This window comes from Pipra filicauda, unplaced genomic scaffold (genome assembly GCF_003945595.2).
Source record: "Pipra filicauda isolate LSUMZ 115617 unplaced genomic scaffold, ASM394559v2 scaffold71_size5581439_pilon, whole genome shotgun sequence".
Classification (NCBI taxonomy): Eukaryota; Metazoa; Chordata; class Aves; order Passeriformes; family Pipridae; genus Pipra; species Pipra filicauda.
The window spans coordinates 3,672,006-3,689,216 of record NW_024104887.1 but is presented as its reverse complement, the minus strand read 5'-3'; the positions used below and the strand labels follow the sequence as shown (position 1 = coordinate 3,689,216).

The 17,211-nt window shown below is 56.6% G+C and overlaps 1 protein-coding gene across 1 annotated transcript; it reads right to left on the bottom strand.

Moving 5' to 3' along the window:
- Positions 1 to 770: 770 nt before the first annotated feature.
- Positions 771 to 16,797, bottom strand: MMP28 (matrix metallopeptidase 28). Its single transcript, XM_027725895.2, has 8 exons — positions 16,693 to 16,797; positions 8,949 to 9,028; positions 8,113 to 8,276; positions 5,747 to 5,968; positions 5,146 to 5,391; positions 4,666 to 4,815; positions 3,998 to 4,165; positions 771 to 2,865 (listed from the first exon to the last, which is right to left on the bottom strand). The coding sequence occupies exons 1-8, from the start codon at positions 16,795 to 16,797 to the stop codon at positions 2,471 to 2,473; spliced, it is 1,530 nt and encodes a 509-aa protein (XP_027581696.2). The 3' UTR covers positions 771 to 2,470.
- Between the last annotated feature and the right edge of the window lie 414 nt (positions 16,798 to 17,211).

Sequence of the window (17,211 nt, the reverse complement as noted above, 5' to 3'; positions counted from 1 at the left end):
AGAGGGGAGAGGATTTGAGGTTGTCCCATCCTCACCTTCCAGTTACACAGCAGATGGGATGCCTGCTTTCTCCTAAGGGAACAGGAAAGGGGATAATGAACTGCTGCTTCTTGGCAAAGCTGCAGGTGTAGAGTATCCCTGGGGTACAGCCTGGCCCAAAAATCCTCCTGTACATGGAGCAGGAGTGACACTGCTCTCCTACCCTGCTTGACACCCAGAGCAAATGCCTTGACAGAAAGACCTTGTCCAGTGCCAGTTTTCCCTACGAATCCTCCATCCCCCCATCAATCCCTCTATTAATCTCCCATCACCCCATAAATGCCCCCATTAATTTTCCCATCACACTGCAGATCCCACAGCCAGTGGCAGCCCAGGGAGCTGGTTGGGGTGTTCCCTGTCCCTTGGGAAGCAAGGATCCACCTTCACACACTTCAATAGGCTGGAGGGCCCCCATCAGCATGAATTCAGCCTGGGGAAAAAAACCTATTAACACATCACAAGGTGTGGAAAAATCCTCAGTAATTTAGGAGGAAGCAGGGAATAGAGTTTCCCTGTTTTCATCACCATCAGTGAGTTTACAGTGGGATCCATTTCCTCCCTTTGATCCAGCAAGCGCAAAAGCTGAGGCCAAATTCAGCAATACCCACTCCAACCCCAAACACCCACAGGCATCTTAAACACAGCCCTGTCAGGAAACCAGAGATTGGCTTTAAAAAAAAAAAACAAACCAAAACCAAACTGGGACATGAAAACAAGCAGAAATCCCAATGCCACGTATCCAGAGGTTCTTTTTATTTGCCAAGAGGTTTCCAAGCCCTTGGGACTCCCTGCCAGCCTTATTATCATTCAATTCCAAATGAAAATGCTGCGGTCCTGTTTCTTTGGCAACGCTGAAAGTCCCCTGAGATTTTAAGCGGATGAAGTGACCATGTTCGTGTCTGTGCACGAAGGGCTCACTCACAAGTTTTAAGAAGAACAGGAGGAGTGGTGGCTCTCCATCCTGCCAAACCCACATCCCAGCTGGCAGCTGGCTGCACCGAAAACCCTTGGGAAGTACCAGCCTTGGCACCCTGCCTGGGGCAAGCCTGGCTCCTGCCCTCTCTAGGGAAGGTTTAGGGTGAGCGAGGGCAAATGGAGGATGTTGTGCTGAAGAAAAGAGTCCTCAGAGTTGCTGGCATGGGGAAAGCACCCTGGCATGGCACCACAGCACAGCACCCTGACACAGCACTGGCACAGCAGGACCAGCCCAAAGCAGTGCTGGGGTCTGAGTCCTGGGAGAACCATCAGTGACACAGCAGCCCACCTGTGTACGACCCCAGCACGGTGAAAATCCCCGAATCTCTCAAATCAAAGGACATTTTAATAAAGTTGAGCCCTGTCTTGCTCAGCACCGATGGCATTTGCTGCCGCAGAATTCCAGCCCTGGGAAGCTGAGCTTGCCCACCTGCCATGGGACACGATGGCCCTTTGTGGACATGACAGGTGACTGCACAGGAGCCAGCGGCGTTTCCAGGTGGGGAGCCTGCTTCGGGAAAGGAATGAGGAATATGCAGCCGTGCTGTCCCTGTGAGCCTGCATGCACAGACATGTCTGTCCTGCTCACCCTCTCCTCTTCCCCTCCTCCCCCAGTAATTTGTCAACCCCTGTGTTCATCCAACTGTGGCACAGGGACTCAAAAACACACCAATCCTGCCTCTTGCAGAGACAAAGCAGAGCTGCCCGTGAGCTGCACAGTCACATGGTCATATCTCAGCTGTGCCTCCCCTCTCTCTCCACCCCAAAGAGGCTCCTGCACCAAACCCCTCTGGTTTCTCCCCCCAAATCCCACCGTGTTGGTGTCTCCAGCTGGTGCCTCACCAGAGCTCTGGGATGTGAGCACAGCCCAGCAAAGCATCCCTGACCCCCCATCCCTGAGGCTCTGAGCACATAGCAAGGGTAAAGCTTAACACGATCCAGAGTTTTGTCCAAATGTCTCTTTTCCTTTTGTTTTAAGCAGGAAACATTCTCAGTCTCATATTTAAAAGCATCCAAACCCCAAGCCAAGCAGTGGCGAGGCACTTCTCTCTCTGGTCGTGGGAAAACAACAGATATCAACAAATATCAACAAAGATATCAAAAAGTAGCAACAAACCCCAGTCCTGCTTTGGAAAAAAATGTGTAACGATATCCTGAATGTTAACAGAAATGGGTGTGATTGCAGTCTCCATGGCTTATGTATTTTTTGTGGTCTTTTAAAAAAAATACTGTCTCCCAAAGCCTCCAAGCCCACCTGGCTGTGGCAGACCTGTCCCACTGCATCCATGCTGTGCTGGGACACTGCTCCACCATGCCATGGCTCCAGTCATCCACAGGCAGCCGGTCTCCCTGCCAAACCATCCTCAGACAGGAACCCAGAGTCAAAGAAAGAGGGATCCAGGCAGCGGTGAGCGAGGTGGGGTTCAGCCCCCCGTTCCATCCCAGCAGGTTCTTCTCAGAAGAGGACCTGCTCGCTGTTTGCGTCCCAGCAGCCCATCCAGGGGAGCTGGGTGGCCCATTTGCCAGTGGCCACCACTTGCAGCTTTGCCCGGTCAAACTTCCAGAACTGGTCGTCCCGGAAGAAGTAGACGAAGCCGTCGCGGTGGGTGAGGGCCCCCGCCGTGCCGGGGGGCAGCCCCTGCCAGTCCCGCAGGCTGCGGGGGTAGTAGGGCTCCACAGCGAGGGTCTCCTCGCTCACCACGAAGTACTTGGGGCCCTTGAACAGCACCAGGCGCCGGAGCTGCTGGAAGAAGAGCGCGGTGTCCGGGTGCCGAGGGAGGCCGCGGGCGCTGCACTTTCGGGGAAAACCTGCCTCCAGGGTGGAGCCCGCGTAGCGCCAGCACCGGCCACCTGGGGAGAGACAGGGAGGGGGTCAGAGCCCACCCCAAAGGGGTCCGTGGTAGGACCAGCTCCAGGAGATGTGGAAAGACTCAGCCATGGAGACAGCCTTGTGTCTGTGATGTTCATCCCACTGGTGACCCAACCAGCACCACTGAGGGGCTGCCCCAAGGAACAGGCTGTGGGGAAACTGAGGCACAGCAGCTCAGGGGTTTGAAGGCACAGAAAGGGACTGCCAGGGACAGAGCAAGGCCCCCCCCATGCTGCTTCCTTGAAAACCTCCCCCTGTTCCTGCACAGTGAATGGGACAGACAGACCCGGACCTGACCTGGGCTGGGATGACACTGCAGCAGCAGGAATTGTGATGGGGACCGATGGCTCGGCCATCCTCACAGTGCCCCATCCCCACAGTGCCCTGTCCCCACAGTGTCCTGTCCCCACACCACAGGCAGACAAAAGCCCCTTTCTGCTCCCAAGCTGCAGCCTGACCCAGCCCTGGAGAGGGACGGAGGGAGCGGCGAGGGCTGTGGAGGCAGAGGGGCTTTGGCTCCCACCCAGCAGCAGCAACAAAGCCCCTTTTCTGAAGAACCAGCAACTGGTTTCCATTAAAAGCTGGGGCTGACCCTGGCAGCCAGGCTGCCTGGTTTGACCTTCTTCTCCCCATCCGGCTGTGGTGTACTGCCAGCCAGCTTATGGATGGCATTCCAGCTCCAGGGGCAGCTCAGCCCCTGGCATGACACAGGGATCCATGTGTGCCACAAAAACACCACACTCGGCTCCTCTCCACCACATGTCTTTGGGGAGTGTTTTCTCCCTGAGACCCCACAGGGTTTGATGCACCTGGTTTGGTTCTGACACACCGGTGAGCTCTGCTCTCCTGAACGGGCTGATGGGGAAACTGAGGCACAAGGGGGTGATGTGGCTGCCAGGGTGGTACATCCCTGGCCACACAGTTCATCTGTGGCAGGCACCAAGCCCAGGGTTTTGCACACCCAGGACACCACAGTGCCTCAACTCTGCACTGGGAGGGGACATGGGCAGGAGAAGGTGCTCCAGCCAGACCTGGACAACCAGCCCTGCAGGCAGGAGCAGCAGGAGCCACAACACGAGCTCCTGTTGTGGTGAGTGCCCAGGCCCCACTTACCTTTGAAGAAGTAGAACTTGCCGCTGAGCTGGGACCAGGCACAGGCGTCGATGCCAGCGGGGAGGCCAGGCCAGTGTCTCTCCAGGGGCTGTGGGTCACTGGCGTTGCCACTTGCCGACACCACCCAGTAGTGGCTGCCCTTGAAGATGTAGAGGTTGTGATCCGCGTCTGTGAGGCAGAGGGAGGGTGTCCCGGGTGAGAATCCTCATTCCACCGCCCCACCACTGCTCCCCAGTTCCCCTCTCCCCCTCACACAGCCCTGTGGTGCTTTGGGGATGTTTTGGATGTTCCCTTCTGCCTCTCCAGTCATCCCCTCAGCTTTCATGATTCACTGCCTTCGCTCCAGCCTGGAGAGGATAAAAGTTGATCACAGCTCCAGGCTCATCTTTCATGGCTGAGCTCCTGCAGTGATTAATTCTTGCCATGGCCCAAGTTTCAGGATGTTTCCCCTGCTCCTGACACACCCAGCCATCGCTGTGCCCTCCAGATGCACTCTGCTCCACGGCAGCAATGTGCATCAGTGATCCCACCAGTCCCAGGAGCACATGCAGGGCTGTGGATGAGTCAAACTCCCCCTTCCCACCACTGGAGCTTATCAGAGCAGAATCAGGCTGGGACAAGGGGAGGGGTGCACAATTTGGGTGAGGGTCACGCTGGCCAACACCCACCAGAGGTTATGGCATCAAAGTAGGAGTGGCAGTAGTAGGTGCTGAGGCTCCTCTGCTGCTGGTCCCTGCCATAAAGATCCGTGTTCCAGTCCTGGAAATGGGTGAAGACCTTTCCTGGGAGCTGGATGGCCGAGCCCTTGGAGGGCTTCCCTGGGACAGACCAAAAGGTGGTGAGTTGTGGAGAAGAGGCAGGGAATGGGCTTTGTCCAAAGCACAGAGCTGAGGAGCCATCCCAGGGCTCCAAACACTCCGTCCCACTCTCTGGTTCCTGTCCCCCTCTATGTGTTGGTGGCAAAGACCCCTTGGTACCCCAAAAAACACGCACCAGCATTTCCCTGCTTGCAGACAAGCAGGCAGCAAGTCCAACCTTCCCCGCCCTGGAGGAGCTGGTGCCCACCCCACACGTCCTCCCACATCTTCCCCCCCAGCCACACAGGGGTGGGGCCCACCCCGAGGGACGCTCAGGGAAGCCAGGCTCACCGTACAAGTTCTGGACGGCCAAGATGTCATCCCAGCTGAGGACAAAATCCTTGCTGAGCTTCTTGTAGTAGGGAGACATCAGGGCGCTCTTGACGGGGGAGTGCTCCAGCCCCAGCGTGTGCCCGACCTCGTGAGCCACCACGATGAAGAGGTTGCGCCCTTTGCCGCTGTGCAGGGACCAGCGCTCGGCGCTGTCAAAGTGGGCTTCCCCACGCCGGGGGAAGAAGGCGTGGGCCAGGGCACCTCCTGGGGACACGAGAGCCGTCAGGGACCACGGGGCAGGGGGCACATGCAGCTCTGGTTTGCCTAAATGGGCACCGGTTTTAGCTCTGGTTTGGAGGGTGCCGTCAAATGGGGAGGGCTCCTTAAAGGCCACCAGTAATAAGGAATATCCTATAAGGAATATCTCAGCCACCTCACTGGCACACCTCAGCTGCATAGTCGGGAGGGAGGACCTCAAATCAGACAGCAAACTGGTGCAAACTGGGCTAAGAGGCGCTGCTGGGGCAGAGCCCTGCCTCCCTCACCCCCAGCCCTCCTCCCTGCCGGGGAAGAGCCCACGTTGTAAAAGAGCAGCTTACGAGGGGGAAGCGACCAGCACCTGGCCCATCGAAGGCGTTGTTGAGTCCATCGTTGTGGTCCCCGTGGAAGAAGGTCAGGCGGATGTCAGCGGGGCCGTCCTGCACCTCCCAAAACACCAGGGAGGACACGTTGCTCCAGAGCTCGAAGGCGGCTCTCACGGCCAGGCGCACCTCGTGCTGCAGCAGGTACGGCGGCCAGTTCACCACCCGGTACGTCAGGTGCCTCTTGTACCACCTCCCACCTGCAGCGGGGGCAAGCTCAGCGTGACAATGGGCACTTGGACTTGTCCTCCCACCCAGGAGCGGAGGAAAGCTTCCCAATGCTGGGAAGTGCCACGGCTTTCCCAAAGCGAAGCTGAAAGTCAACTCAGTGCCACCAGCAACCCTGGCACTCTGCACCACCATGAAATCCCACCAGAGCCCACCCGGAGATTGCCAAGGCTGGAGCTGCAACCAAATCCCAGGAGAGGGGCCAAAACTTCTTTGAGGAGAGGAGAAGCTGGGGCACCCAGCACCCACCCTTGCCTCAGTAAACTCTCCAGAGCCAAATCCAGCATGGGGCCCTGCTGGAAGGTCTCCTGCCTGATGCCAGCTCCAGAAGATGCAGCCCAAGGGCTGGATTTCAGGGAGAGAAAGCAAAGCTACCTCTGGAAACAAGTTAGGCAAAGGAATGGGAAGGGGTCTTGGCAGCACCTTGGGGGCACAACAGATTACTGCCCAAGGCTTCCTTAAAAGCTTTCAGGTGAGGCAGAGCCCTGATGCCACCAGGACAATGAAGAAGGGGACAAGATTGTGTGACCCCCCCTAAGCTCCCAACTCTCCTCCTACCACACAGGAGTGCAAAGATGTGTGTTCCTGCAGCTGCTGAGCAGCATCACAGCCTCCTCCTCCTCCTCCAGCACCCCTTGGCAGCTGCGGGGACCCCAGGGCCCTGGGATTACATCTGGCAGGGTGCATCTGGCCAGGAGCAGGAAAAAAGCCATGGGGCCCTGGGGAGATGCAGGTGCCAGAGCCGGTGCCGAGGCGTGGGAGCAATGACAGACCTCCAGTGTCTACATCTGCTCCAGATGTGTGGGAAAACAGGGGGAACGGAGCCGGCAGCACGCCGGGGCTCGCTGCTCCGGGTCTGAGCCAAGAGCTTAGACCTGGCAGACATCTAACCCCAGCTCTGCCTCCTTCTCCCCCATTTCTGAGGAGCCCATGGCAGGGGAGACTCAGGGCCAGCCAGTCACACTCCTGGGGGCAGAATCAGTTCCCATTGCTTGACAGTGCGACGACAGCCCCCAACTCCAAAGGGACATGGATGCACTTCCACCAGGACATACCCTGCGTGGCAAAGGCTAAAACCTGCCTGGATGGCTGAAGCCCTAAAACAAAGCCCTGGCATCCCATCCTTCCCTCCACGGGAGCAAGGCATCTACTATCAGAGGAGGATGCACAGCACTAGCAGGCAAGGCTGGGTGAGCCAGATGTGGCCAGCTCTTGGGAAGAGGATGGTCTGACATTTGGCCCTTCCCTCTCTGCCTCACTGCCCGCCTGTCCTGGGCTTGGGATGGCTCCTGCAAGGGCCAGACTGCATGTCAGGGCTTTGGAAGGAAAGCCAGAGGCTGGAGGAGGATGAGGGAGCTCCCCTGGGGCTGTACACTGCCAGCCCTGCCAGATGCAGAGACAGCCTGACACGGCACAGAGCTCTTTCTTAATCTCGCCTTCATTTTTCCCATGTCCTAAGCACAGCTGGCCCCGGCCCTCTTGCTCTCTAGGAATCCAGTTACTCATCCACAAGCCCAGGAGGGAGCTCATGAGGGACAAGAGGCCCAATCCTGGACACACAGGAGCACAGAAGGATGCTTGGGGCAGAGCCAAACCCCTTAACATGGCTGAAATGACTCCCTGGGTCAAGCAGCCCAGTGCTGGCAGGTTTTGTGGTTACTGCTGGGTGATTAACACACGTCAGAATTCCCAAAGCTCAGCAAAACTTCACTGTTTGCCAGCTCCTGCCCTCCAGATCATGGCATCACAGTCATTATCCAGGGCCACAGTGACCTGATCGCTCCTTGGGAGATGTCCTGGCTCCCTCAACAGCAGTAAAAAGACCCCAGAGACCCAAATTTCCCCACGAGTGGGAGTTGCACCTCTAATCACCGCTGACATCAAGACACACAGAACAGCTGAAAATAAAGAGGTTTAAGAACAAAGCGGTGCAAAGCCCAAGTGGGCCCTGGGGTGGATGTGGTGCAGCCAGGGCCGCACCTCCCACCCACAGCAGCATCCCACAGAGTCCGGGATGGGAGAGCTGGACTTGCAGCATTCCAGCAGCCCAGAACCCAGGCACCACGGGGCCCCCCCGGGGTCGGTGCTCACCGTGCCCCCCGGGGTCGGTGCTCACCGTGCTGTGCCGTGCGCCGGCGGCGCCGGGCGGCCGATGGCCGGCGTGTCCCAACAGCTCTGCTCTCCCCGTCATCGGTGCCACACCGCGGCTGAGCCATCTGATGGAGCGTGGGGGCATCCAGCACCCCGCTGAGCGGGAGGTGGGTCACCCGCTGGAAATCCCTGGAAAGGGAAGGGAGATATCAGCACCCACATCCAGACCCCCCACGGGGGGTTTCAAGTGATGTTCGTGCCGGGGATTTGGCCTGAGCCAGGGTTTTCACCCAGCAAGCCTCACACCCCGCCACCAGGACTTCACCCAGGTGATAAAATGAGAACCACAGCCGACTTGTAAGTATCTCCTAGCAGTGCATAAGCAGACAGGGGAGCCTAAAAAAGTGCCTTTTCCAGTTTTTAACCCTATTTATTTGACTTTGTGTTTGACTTTGCACTTGACTTTGCGCGGTGTCAGGCCTGGGATGCTCCCAGAGCCGATGTTATCTCCTTAGGAGAAGTCCAAGCAGGGGCTGGCTGCTCACTCCCCCGACATCTCCCAGCCGTCCCCAACCTCGGCCTCCCCGCAGATATTATTGCAAGGGGAGCACCGGGCCATAAAAGGCAAATAAAGCAGCTCAGCAAGCGCCGGGTGCCAGCAGCCGCCATCCAGCTGCGGGAGCCGGGCACGGACCGGCCCTTCCAAAAAGGACCGGTTGTGCTTTACCATCGGACCGTGAGAGAGAGCCTCCAGCTGCAAAGAGACCCCTCTGGCTGCAAAAAGACCCTCTGAGTGCTGGCACCCTCCAGGCAGCTGGAGCTGCCGAGTTTTTCCCGCAGTTTTCAGTGACAGGCTCCCACCTCAGCGCCTCGGTGAACTCGGCGGGGCTGTGTGTGCCGGCCCCCGGCTCGCCGAAGTAGCCGTATTTCTCCAGGAACAGCTGCAAGAAGAGATGGGAGAAGTGCAGCTCAGAGCTTGTGGGTGGCTTGGGAAGGGGGGGAAAAAAGGAGATGCAGTGGCAAACAGTGCTGCAAACCCGGGGCTGTGTGAAATTCCCACTTAGTTTTTTCCTGAGATCTCTGCACCTCAAGCAGCTGCACCTCCTGTGCCCGTACAGGTTTATGTGTGTCTCCACCCCATCATTTTTGATGGCTCTTGGGGTTTTTGGCCATGACACGACGGAGGTGTAGGAGGAAACATTGCATCAAGAGATCAAAACACTCCGCTGCCGTGTCATCCACGGCCAGAGGCGACCAAACCCACAGCTCTGATCCCCTCGGCTCAACGCAGTGATTGAAATAAAGGCTAAAGCACTGTGGACACGAGGAGGGTGGGGTGAGATGGGGTCAGGCTGCAGCCTCCCCCCATCCCCGCGCAGGATGTGCTGCTGCAAAGTGGAGACACGTTGGGGGCAATCAGCTCTGCCAAACCATTCTTCTTCTTATCGGCCATTGACACGGATGGAGGTTGTCTCTCTGAACTTGCTCCAACACTTAAATTGTATGTTAAGGAAAATAAACGGCTTCCCTCGGCTCAGGCTGCTCCCCAGCTCTCGGAGAAGTTAATAGCCGGGGTCACAGGAATGCTCCACACCCGCCTGCCCCGCGGGGGATGTCTGCGGGAGACAAACAAGCTGCCCAGCATCCTGTTAGTGCAGCAGAGCCGGAGGAGTTACAGTAATGAATAATAAGAAGAATAAAAAGTGAAAGTGGTGGCTTCCTTTCCCCGCATCCCAAAGGAGAGGTGTGAGGAGCAGCAGGAATGCCACGGGCTGACCCGGACAGCACGGCTGGTGCCCTCCGGGAAAACGTGTTTTTAAAGCTGCTTCCCTCCCTGCTCATCTCAGGGCAGGGAAAAGGGGGTTGGGATGTCAACCTCAACCCAGTCTCCCTGTGGAGGAGGCAGCATCCCATCCTGGGCCTGTCACCTGGCAAGGAGTAGGAATGGCTTATGGACATGGCAGTCCTTAGGTGTGCCAGGGCCTCTTCTTCTCCTTCTCCTGCCCAAACCTTCTGCTTGCCACTAACAGTCATCTTCACATCACCCCCAAACACGTCACCCCTGCACCTGCCACCTCCCCACGGGCAGGGCAGGCACATCCCTGTGTGCTCCTGCAGACTTTATCTCCTCCAGGTGCCGAGCTTGATCTCCTCTCTTACACCCCTTCTACCTGGAGGATCCCCCTCTGGCTGCAGCACAGCAAGGACTGGCACAGCTTCCTGCTGGGACACGCTCCTCACCCAGCCCAGAGGAAGAATTTGGCCATTTTTCCCATCAAAGGCCATCTTTCCCTCTTGGCTGGAGGCACCAGCAGCTCCTTGCAGCAGCACCAGGCTGCAGCAGTGAGAGCCCAGTGTGGCCAGAGCCACCCAGACCCCCCACACCTGGTCAGGTGAGTCAGGATAAATCAGGCATGATCAAGGGCTGTGCTGGCAGGTGAGAGCATCGGCTTGTTCACTGGGAGAAGCCACAACACCTCTGCCCAAGGATGGACTGTACAGCCTGGACAGGCCATCCTCCAGCCCTAACTCCCCACTTAGCATGGGTACCAGGAGACAAAATACATTGGCAACTCAGGATGAGGACACAGAGAAGGAGGATATGGGGATGGAGGAACCTCCCTGTGGATGGGGTGGCTTGGAGCCCTAAGAGAGTAGTCTGGAGAGGAGAAGGTATCTCGCTCTCTTCCTCTGCCTTTGTGTTTTTATAAAGTTCTCCTCCAGAATTAGAAAATCCCCAGTTACATATATGGGTGCAGGGTGATGATCTCAGTGGTGACATCACCACAGACAAATGTGAGCTGAGAAGCACAAAGGCAGAAAATCCCGGGTCTCAAATCACAGCATGGCCTAAACTTTTTCTACCACACATTTGCTTTCACTCAGCATCTAAAACAAAACAACCTGAAGCTGTTTCCTTGCCTGTAACCCAACACAGTCCCATTCATAAAGCATGAAAATGGTTTCTCCCCACCATGATCTCATGAAGGCTTGAAACCCCATCTGGACAAGTCAGGGTGCCCAGCAAAAAAAGCAACTGGTGTCAAGCAGCTGCTCTTGAGCAGCACCAGGAGGCACTCAGGCCACTGGCTTTATCATTCCTGCCCGGATCTCCTTGGGCTTTGCAAATCCAACCAAAGCAGCAGTTTCCGTGTGGTTTCTGGTCTGTGTCACATGGAGGTTCTCACACACAGCCACCAACTCTCCAGCTGCAAAATCATCAGGAAAAATTTTATTAATTTTTCTAGACACACCTACTGTCAGTTAAGGGTGATGGTAGTCCTGGAAACACAAAGCTGCAGGAGAGGGATGTGCTGATCCTCCACTCTGTCAGGTATTTATCAGAGCACAGACCATACAAAGCCCCCTGGACCAGAGAGTTTTCAGGGTGCAGGGGAACCCAAGAGCCTCATGCCACAGTGTCCTGTGATTGAACCAGCACTCAAGACCCCCTCCAGCACTGCACAACCCCCCAGAGCCCAGCCAGGCTCTGGCAGGGCTGGGTGAAATCCAGTACCAGCCCATTAAACCTCCCCAGAGACAGCAAAGCAAAGCCTGGCCATGCTGGGAAAACCCCCTCCCTCCTGCCCTAGATGGGGAAATGCTCTTTTCCATACAATGGGAAAAGAAAAACAGCAGGAAACCAAGAGCTGAACATTAATATGAAATATGGCCAGCTCTCTCTCCACATGAGGGAGGGAGAGGAGAACAGATCTGGCTGCCTGGGAGCCAGTGCTGGGGAAGAAAAACCTTTGGAGCTGCAGCAGGGACAGCGGGAGGAGAGTCTTGGGGAGATGGATGGGCCGTTCCCATCTCAGGGCTCTGATGTGGAGCCTGTTACAACCCTGGAAATCATCTCTGCTGAGAGCTAAGCCAAGGAAACACCTTGCCCTTCGACCACAGGCATCCCAGGTGGAAGGCAGCCAACAGCAAATACAATTAGTCCTCCCTCCCTGGAAACCGGGATAACACGAGTGCGGAGACAGCAGGCTCCGGTCCTGCCTGCTCTCCCCTCCTGGGGGAACTTCTGGCTCCTTTCCACCAGCTAAGTACCAGAGAAGCCTCACACTGTTCCTCACACTGTTCCTCACACTGGGCTCCTGCTGAACATGGTCCCTCTGCTCTGCCTGGTACAAACCTCATCTCTCCCCTCCATCCCCCGGCAGCGGAGGGAAGCGATCCCATCCTGCTGAAGGGTGGGCAGGAGCTTCATGCTGTGGTTACAGAGGATGCCTGTCTCAAGCTGCACCTCAAAAGTCTTTTGTTTTCAGTCATGAAATGGCAGCACCCCACCAAGCCAGCCCAGGTGTGTCCTCAGCCCTCGTCCCAGCAGCCCCAGGCTCCATCCTGCATCATCTCACCACCAAGATGGGCACGGTGGCTCCCACTTTTCATCCTCAGTTTCCCCCTGTACAGACACGAGGAGAGCTGACCCCAGAGAATGTTTTGGCCTGGTCACAGAAGAAGCAGGGGCTCCTCCTGCCCACTGAGTCGCTGCTGCCTGGGAGCTGCCTCCAGAAGATGTCACAGCAATTAAAAACGCTCATTTGCTTCCACTCTCCCAAGCCACATCCCTGCAAACCTTCAGGCAGAGTCCTTGCGCCTCTTTTGTTTAAGTGTGTGTACAAGTATCTATATAAATATTATATCTACGGGCATAGAGAGACACATAAGAAGGGAGATTAGCGAGCACAGAGCTTGGTTGCCCTCCTGCCGAAAAGGCAGCAAAACCTCAGCTCATTCTGTGTGTTAGTGACAGAGGGTGATTAACGCCCCAAACCCCTCCGGCTGCTGGGATGCTCCCCTGCTGTGCCTAATTGGTCCTGAGGGAATCTCCTCTCCCACCTACCCCTCCTGAAAATCTACTTTAGCAACAAAATATCCACTTGCCACTGAAGAGGTGGGTCTTTTAAGTTCCTTTTATTTTCACACTCGACCTTGTGGAGCTGAGGGACAACAAGCCGGGACTGTATCAGGTCTGACTAAAACCACTCCTGGTTTCAGTAACCGGCTGGGTGGGGCTCGGAGCAAACTGGTCTAATGGAAGCTGTCCCTGTCCATGGCAGAGGGTTGGAATGAGATGAGCTTTAAAGTCCCTTCCAACCCCAAAACATTCTATGATTCTGTGATAATTCACTGGGAACCCCCAGCTTTGCCCCAGCACCCCACACCTGACGCCGATGGGCTGCACCACCCACCACAGCTCCAGCAGCACCAGAACCCCTGAGCGCGACCCAAAGCTTGGGGAAAACAGGGAAAAAACACTGGGCTTGGCCAAACCTTCCTCTGCGAATACCAGAGCGGCTGACAAACCAGTTTGGTCACGCAGAGACTGGTTGTGCTTTCATGTCTGAGGAGAGAAAGGAAACCAGACGCTCGGTGTTGCCCCTCCACCGGGGTGGGAACCGGGGGGGACGCGACGTCCCCGCTGCCGCCGCCGCGGCCCCTTGCCCGGCGGGCGATGTTCGCCGTAACAAGCGGGGATTGTTTTGGGGGAGAAGCAGGAAGAAAGCAGGGCTGTTGGCGCTGCGGTGACTCACGGGGCTGTAAATCACACCGGGGGATTGCCGGCTGACTCGGAGCCGCTCGCCACATCCGCGCTACCGGCGGCGGCTCAGACAGGAGAGCTCACGGGTGCTGCGTGTCCACGCAGAGCCCAGCGATGCCTCACAGGGGTGATGCCTCCCCCGCTCCTTCCATTGCCGTGCCGAGGCTGAACAGCAGGAATTTTGCACAGGAAGAAGAATTTCTTCCCCTTATTTCAGAGGGAAGATGTGGGGTGCCCCGGGGGCACGCAGGGGTCCCTGCTGACCTCCGAGCCCCACCATGTGCTGGGTGGTACCCAGAGACCCTCGCTCCATCCAGGTTGCGCTCAGCATCCAGCATCCCAACTGGATGCTCCTTAAAGGAGCTCAGCCGGACACTGGAGCATTTCTCGGCACAAACACAGCTCAGAGTCCTAAATGTAAGTCCTTGGGTGGCTGAGGGGGAAAACACACAGGCCATGACCAAGATAGGAAGGAGGAGTGCAGGATAGGGGGAAAAAATGAAAATCCTAAATGAGAATGTCCCAGTCCCAGTCTCGCTCACCATTCCCATTCACTTCCTTTCCTAATTTCCCCCCTATTTTTCTTCCCACTGCAACAGACCTGCAGCTTCTCACACAAATCTCTGCAGATTGTCCTTTGTCCTTGGCACCACCAGCACCTCGCTGTGCTCCTCACTCCCAACACAGGCTGAGATTTCCCATACCCTCTGTATTTTACACAGTTCCCCCGGGATCAGGGAATCTCGGGCATTACCACACCCCAACTGCTGCCTGAGCACAGCCCAGGCAGACAACTTGCTCTCTCACATCAGACCCTCTCCTATCTGGAGCCTGCAGATGATAAGATGATTTAACAGACAAATGTTTCAAATTAAATTTCCCAACTTTCCTTCTTTTTTTCTTTTACCCTTTTTTTTTTTTTTTTTTTTTTTTTGAGCTGCAGTTGATATGGATGCAGTGAAAACATGGGCTCAAGCCAGGAAAAGAACACAACTGGACATTTTCTCAGTCTTGTGCATCTAAGTTTACACAGCCCATTGTTGCTAACTTTGGCTATTTTAAAAGCAACAAAAAAAAAAAAAAAAGCTTTGGAAGGAAAGCCTGGCTCTGAAAGCCACAAGTTACTAGAACTATTTGATGTTATGTGAGAATTTCAGCTTCCTTCTGAAAGAAAATTAACTGCTCAGTTTATTTAGACAAGCTTTCTCACTCCATTTTCGTTGTGTGTGTTGTCCCAAAGTCCCTGGGCAGCACAGCCCATCCCACTGGGGAAACTGAGGCAGAGAGACAGGAAAGTCATTTGTCCAGCCCTCCTCACCTGGGATCTGCCACAGTCCTGGGATATGCTCTGAGGCTTTCAGGGAAAAGTTCTCAGAAGTCACCAGTGAGGAATGGAAAGGCAGTTTGGACCTTTTTAAACCTCTTGCCCTCAATCAGTTAGTTTTCTTTTACAGTGAATTTTAAATTATTGATTTTCTGAGCATAAAATCTTCGCAGATTTTTTTTCTCCAGGTGGCATGAGGGGCTGGGTTGAGGTTTGTGCACAATGGGACAAGCACACCTATAAATAACCTCTCTGAAACAACATCTCCCAGCATAAGAGACCTACACATCAAAACAAGCCTCCAAGCATTTATGTCCACTTTTACAGCATGTGAAAAATCACAATTAATTCATGAGGATTTGCTGACTGGGGTTTAAAATTAAACATCTGTGCAAATCTACACTGGATCGATGCCCAAACAAGGAAAAAGTCTCCAACACAAACCTTTGCTCACCAGCCAAATCTCATACCTTGTCCTCCCAAAACAAACAGGAAGGGATGGTGGCACAACATGACAATGATATGGGGACAAACAAAAGAAATCCAAACAGAGGTGATGGGGAAAGCCCTGGGGAGAGGCAGGGAGGGGAAGGACTGGCATTTGTCCCCTCCTGATATGCTGGGAGATGGAAAAGGTTTCCTCATGCAAGGGTTCTGTTGTTGTTGAGCTCTGTGGACGGGTGGGTTTGCAGAGACACATCAACTGTGGGGACACCTGAAGACAGGCTGAGAGAGCTGGGGTTGTTCAGCCTGCAGAAGAGAAGGCTGCAGGGACACCTGGAGCCCCTTCCAGTGCCTAAAAGGGCTTCAAGAGAGCTGGAGAAGGACCTGGGACAAGGGCCTGGAGTGATAGGACAAGGAAGGATGGCTTTAAACTGAAGGAGGGCAGAGTTAGATTAGATATTGGGAAGAAATTCTTCCCTCTGAGGATCATGAGGCCCTGGCACAGGTTGCCCAGAGAAGCTGTGGCTGCCCCATCCCTGGAAGTGTTCAAGGCCAGGTTGGAAGGGGCTTGGAGCAACCTGGTCCAGTGGAAGGTGTCCCTGCCCATGGTAAGGGGTGGAATGAAATGATTTTGAGAGTCCCTTCCAACCCAAACCATCCTGGGATTCTGTGACACACCTCCACACACAGCACATACAGGCACACACCTCGACATTCCAACACAACCCCGTGGCACAGGCCCATCTCCAGCTGGCACAGCCACACCCCGTGACACACACACACCACAGGTACCCACGGCACACCTGCGGATGCACAGGCACTCACAGGCACTCACCTATGGTGGGAATGCACCTGGGAGACGGGGGCACACCGGGGCCATGGGCACACAGGGGGGACACACACCTTGTGCAGGGGCACACCTATGCCACAGGCACAGCCAGGGCACGGGCACACCGGGGACAGGGGCACACCGGGGACATCCCTCAGCGCAGGGGCACACCAATGGCATGGGCACATGGTGGGGACACGCACAGACCCGGGGGGACACGGGCACACCTTTGGCACATGGGCACAGCCGGTGCACGGGCACACCCAGGACACGGGCACACAGGGACACACGGGCACACGGGGACACACGGGCACACAAGGGACACACGGACACATGGGCACACGGGGACAGGCGCACACCCAGGACACGGGCATCCCACGCCGGCCGGGAGCAGCCGGCGGGCAGCAGCGCCCGCTCCCATCCCGCTCCCATCCCGCCCCGCTCCCGGTGCCGGCCCTACCTCCGCCTGCCGCCGCTGCCCCGGGGCCGGTGCGGGCTGTGCCGGTGCGGGCTGTGCCGCCGCCAGCAGCCCCAGCGCCAGCGCGGCCCGCAGCGGTCCGGCCATCCCGGCTCCGCTCCCGCCGCTCCGCTCGGCCCCGGGAGCCACCGCCTCTCCCCGCCCCGGCCCCGGGGGCGGCCCCAGCCCCGGCCGAGGGCAGGGCTCCGCCGGCGGCACCGGGCGGAGGGGGCTGTCCCTGCTCGGGGAGTCCTCGCCGCCCCCCGTCCTGCTCCGGGGGGATGACCCCCCGTGCGTGCCCCGTGCCCCGTGCCCAGGGAGCATCCCGCTGCGGGTGTGTCTCTCCGGGCTGCTCAGGGTGCTGGGGCAGCGGCTCTGCCCAGTTTGAAGCTGGAGGAAAGACAAGGAGAAGGTAATTCCTGCTTTCCTTAAACCTGAGTTCATCCAGTCCACCCCACGCGGATGCAGAGCGCACGGGGGCTTGGAGGGCCCGGGGTCCCTCTGGGCCAGCACTTGCCATGA